Consider the following 5,186-nt stretch of genomic DNA (forward strand, 5'->3'; position numbering starts at 1 on the left):
CCCGGTCACCCTGCCCTTGAGTTGTACCTCCTCAAAGCCCATAAGGTCTTTGACCTTTTTGGTAGATAATCACAGGGATGGAATTAACCCTGCCGTTCCTGGTTTAGTTGAGAGTTTAGTGACAAACCTGAGCTTGTTCCCTATACACCATGGCTGGCTGATGAGGCTCCTTGTAAAAGCTGGAATGGGGAGTCTCGTTTCTGTCTCATTTCCATCTCTGCATCTCTCACTTTGTTGCAGTGTTCTTTAAGGATTTGAATTAGGAAATGGCTAGGAAGGATTATTGACAAGCCGCGGTTCCTGCTAACCGCTTGGCATTCCTTGGCATTCACAGAATGCCGGCAGTGTCCCTGATTTTGTGACATGAGGGTGTGTGTGTTTTACAGGAGTGCCTTCTGGTTTGTTTGATCAGCCAGACTTTTTGATCAGAACCTTTGAAACCATGCAGGCTTGGTATGTTTCTGAACCACATTGCTGTGCGGGCTGTGGGTGTGACTTTGCATGTTATTAAGAGTGTCTGTCCAGTACAAGCCTTGTGCAGTGTAATTAGAAACAGGCACACATCTTAACAAGCATGTGGTGAGCGGTGCAGGCTAGATTGATTTTTTTTTTTTTCCCTAAAAATGCCATTTTTATTGATTTTATTTCTTTGAAAAGGGAAGAGTGAAATAACCCCCAAACTTAACTATAGTTTCTCTCAACAATTAAAAAAAAAAAAGTTTCCCTTTTCTTGAATGTTTGCAGGTATTTACTGAGTCCATTGTTTCAACACTATCGTGAGCCAAAAGACAGTGGCTTATAATCAACACAACCTTTATTCCAGATTAAGAAACTAGTGGTGATCTGATTGTCAGACAAGCAGTTCGAAGTCTGAGGTACATCTCAGATAAGATCCTCCTCGCTCCTAATAAAACATCCGGGTCCGTAGTCTCAATCATCTCGTATGTGGAATGACTGATGAGAAAAATTTCTGAATTGTTACATTTTGCATCCTTTACCCAGAAATACGGCTACACCCACCTGTCAGCTGGAGACCTGCTGAGAGCGGAGCGGGGGAGGCCAGGCTCGGAGTTTGGAGAGCTAATTGAGAACTACATTCGGGACGGGAAGATCGTGCCAGTGGAGATCACCATCAGTCTGCTACAGAGGGTGAGAGAAGGAGCCTTCAGAGAGGAGCAGACACTGCCAGGAGTCTGTCTGCACTGCTCTCTCTCTTCAAGAGGAGATACAATTCTGTCAACAGACACACATATTGCTCCTTGGAAAAGAAAACTGCATTCCCAGAGTTTGCGGTCTTAGAAATTGTTTTGCTTGCAGGTGTTGCTGACAGTGAATTTGTCGTAAGCTTTCTGACTGGATGGTGGCTTTTAACTTTGTAGGCTGGTTTCACCAATCCTGATCAGCCCTAATCTCACACTATTGCGACTTTAGGGTAGATTGGTCAAGATTGCTGCTAATCGGGGGTCCTTGAAACCAGTCGTTTAATGTTTACAGAGGTGCTTTTTAATTTATTTTATTATTATTATTATTATTATTATTATTATTATTATTATTATTATTATTATTATTTAGGTGATGTAAGTGTTCAAAGTGTAGGTTCCCCTATATGTAGATGTTATGAAGTCCCTTCCAGACTGGCAGGCTCATCTGGTCCCCTGTATTATAAATAGAAAAAAGTGTTCTGTGGTCTGATAGCCCAGATCTGAATCAAACTGAAGCTGTGAGGCCTATTATGCAAAATAAGGTCAGTGATGTCAGAATAGAGGTTGAAAAAGAAGAGGTTCATATTGTGAAAGGGGGAAAAAACTAAACAAAACCAAACTAAACAAATAGGTTTGACATGTTTTTATCTTGTTTACTCTTCACCTGCCAGAAGAGACTCTGTCTATAATAGCACCTTGGTAATTGTATCTTTCCAGTATCCATAGAGGGGGTCATCCGTGCTCTGTGTGTGTGTTTCGGTGGCCAGCTCCGTGTTCATGTGCCTGTTATCGGTCTGACTGTAAGCTCTTGGCAGTACAAACCCTAGCCTGATCCCTGTCTCTGTCTCAGGCCATGGAGGAGACAATGAAGTCGAATGAGGAGAACAACAAGTTCCTGATTGACGGCTTCCCCAGGAACGAGGACAACCTGCAGGGCTGGAACAGGACCATGGACGGCAAGGCGGATGTGAAATTCGTGCTCTTCTTCGACTGCTGCAATGAGGTATTCCTCTTCGCTTGAGTGGGCTCACATTGGAAGAGCTGCAGAAATACAGGGCCAGAGGCTCTGCCAAAAACAACGTTCCTCCAGACTTCACCAAAACTGCAGATTAAACCAGTGAAGTGATTTCTATGTATAAATAAATACACGTGCATTTAAATGCATCCTGCGTTCAGCATAGTGCTTAATTACGATGTTTTGCTGATTCATTGATTTAAAGATCTCTATACCTAGCAGCTGTTTCAGATAGTGTCTGATGTACACTGTGCTGTGCAGTGTGGGGGGATGCTAATTGAAGACTGCAATTCTTTTGTTTTTCATTAGGTGTGCATCGACAGGTGCATGGAGAGGGGGAAGAGCAGTGGCCGCAGTGATGACAACAGAGAAAGTCTATTAAAAAGGTAACTGCGGGGAAATCGGCTTGAAAGTGCATTTCTACAGTCTATGATCCCTCAGACTTCACACTCTGTGGGTTGCAGACCAGGGGGAGATTAGTTACACTGTTAAGATAAGGAGTTGCCTATAATAACTGCTACAAAGACTTCTAGCTACATGTGGCTGGAGCGTTGTCAGAGTCTGGTTTCAAGTTTGTTTTTGTGTCTGTGTCTCTCAGGATTCAGACGTATGTGCAGTCCACCAAACCCATTATAGAGCTGTATGAAAAGCAGGGCAAGGTCCACACCATAGACGCCTCCAAAACTGTGGATGACGTAAGTGTTACCTAACCAGGACCATGTAAAACACACACCTCTCGCTCTCTCTCTTTCTCTCCTCTTTCTCGCTCTCGCTCTCGAGTTCTGTCCTTAATTCTAACCCCTTGATTGTGTTTCTCTCCCCCCCTCCAGGTCTTTGCTCATGTACAGAAAATCTTTGACAAGGAAGGATATAAAGCCTGAATGAGAGAACCAGCCTTTGAAAACTATAAACCATGCTTGAATCTTCTCCGCAGATAGCTGTTGGAACATTTTCTTTCCTTCTCTGTTTTTATATATAAATATTTTATTTTCATTTGGTGGGATAAATCTGTTTTTTAATGTTTTGTGGAGGTAACTGAGATCTGTGCAAAACTGGATAAAAAATAAATAAATTAAGCTCTGGGGCAGACTAAGAAGTGTGCACGCGTTGAGGAAAGCTCTTCTACTGTCTGGGCTCACACGGGCAGGCTGGTCTGGAAACACATTGTATACTGTAGACCGCTCCAGGTTTAATTGCACTGCCTGTTGGGGTTAAGGACTCCCTTAGCAGTGGCCTGACCCAAGGACCAAATCAGCTGCCTCACTGCTCTTGTGCCATATAGGTACTTAGCCTTTTTTAATGAAAGTGATCAAATCGTTGGTGTGCAGCTGCTGACGGGTCTGGGGTTTGCACAGATTTCCATTTCATCTGGCTTCTAATTGTAATAGTCACAGTCTGACAAAAGTAGGTTACTGCTGTGCACAGAACTGGCAGATGTTTACATGAGGAGTTTGTCATGATTAGGCCTCTCTATTACCTTGTGGTGGACAGGGTGTGCACTGCCTTCAAGCCAGACTCTAGGTTATAGTGCATGCACTACAAGCTTACACTTTCATTATCATTAATATTATTATTACTGCATTTGTATACATGTGTAAATCAGGATTTCACTTTGCAGTTGCATTTTATTTGGTTTCTGTACCAGCTTTATGCAGATCTCAGAGGGCAGGAATGAATTGGGAGTTCTATGGCATCCTCGGACATGGTGTGTATCTTATTTGTCGGAGTGTTTTTCTTGACGTATCCTCTCGTTTTGTGAGAGAGTCCTGCCCAGGCAGCAAGATGCATCCGTACCGGACCTCCACCCTAGCTGCATGTCCTTTAGAAACAAGAAAAATGAATATAGAACAGATGAGATGAGGTGCGTATTTAGGGAAATTCATTTTAGGAATTCTGAAATTGTCATGTAAATTGCTTGGGAACTCCCATAGGGATGGTTTTGGGTTAGGAATACTGTAGTGCCATGGTAAACCAGAGTCTGAATGCAGAAACTCCAGATGGCTGGAAAGGCATTTCAATTTGGTGCACCAGTCCCCTTACGGTGGGATACATAGGAATTTCCTGGGTTAGAACGGTATAGGAGTGGGTGAGCAGAGATTTATTTTGTATTTATCTCCTCTGCCTGCTGGAGAGCTTTGTTACAAAGTTACTTGGATCTGTTGGATCTTGGTTCAACAACCCAGCTTTGGCTAACGGTGGCGTAAGGGTTATGGAAGAGTGTTTTACTTCCCGTGATACACTGCAGTGAATCCGTCTAGTGCCTCACATCAGTGAATCTTCAAGCCTTTGATAATTAGACCATTGTAGTTCACCTCCCCTTCCATAGATCCTCTTTACATTTTGATTGTTTCTAAATGAAGTTCCTGCTCACCCTAATGCCCATTCCTCTCCCCACATCCGCAGCTCTTAGAGTCTCTGAAGCGGGACACGGCTTGCATCCCAAACCTGCCACAGTGTGTTCTGTACTCGTGTTTGCTTGTATTTCTGCTGCTTTGATATAATACTGTTTGCTATTAAAGACAATTATATGCATTTTTCATGTAATCATGGGGTGGAAGGACCAGTTTGTTTTTAACTTAATGTGTTTTATCCAAGAAAGAGAAAGTCTAATTTTAAAACAAATAAAGCCCTCTTAACTCTTCCCTGCTTGTCCATCTCACTATTATTATTATTATTCATGATGGCAAATTCTGCACAGCTAAGGGAAAACCGCTGCAGAAGTCTGGAGTTTGTATTTTTCTGTTGGATAGGAGGTCTGGCATGACCTGGGGTAGCGTTCGTTCTCAGGCTCTGAGGCAGTGTCTGCTTGCTGTAGTGTACACCTCAGCTGGGGCTCGGGTGGAGGTACATTTCCACCTAGAGGTTTACTTGTCTGTAGCGTTCCAGTGACTTCTTGTAGATTTCGATCAGCTAACACCGGTCAGGTCAGATGAAATCCTGTAGAGCTGCATTATTTTAGAGTGCTTTGT

At 43.1% G+C, this 5,186-nt stretch overlaps 1 protein-coding gene across 1 annotated transcript in view; it reads left to right on the top strand.

Annotated features, from left to right (window-relative positions):
* The window catches only part of LOC117416620 (UMP-CMP kinase), a 5,915-nt gene extending 1,057 nt beyond the window's left edge, over positions 1–4,858 (top strand). Inside the window, exons 2-6 of the mRNA XM_034027880.3 lie at positions 1,003–1,149; positions 2,053–2,205; positions 2,527–2,603; positions 2,816–2,912; positions 3,048–4,858. Of these exons, the coding sequence (XP_033883771.3) occupies positions 1,003–1,149; positions 2,053–2,205; positions 2,527–2,603; positions 2,816–2,912; positions 3,048–3,098 (525 nt within the window). The 3' untranslated portion in view covers positions 3,099–4,858. The remainder of the gene's footprint in view (positions 1–1,002; positions 1,150–2,052; positions 2,206–2,526; positions 2,604–2,815; positions 2,913–3,047) is intronic.
* Positions 4,859–5,186: the final 328 nt, after the last annotated feature.

This window comes from Acipenser ruthenus, chromosome 12 (assembly GCF_902713425.1).
Source record: "Acipenser ruthenus chromosome 12, fAciRut3.2 maternal haplotype, whole genome shotgun sequence".
NCBI lineage: Eukaryota > Metazoa > Chordata > Actinopteri > Acipenseriformes > Acipenseridae > Acipenser > Acipenser ruthenus.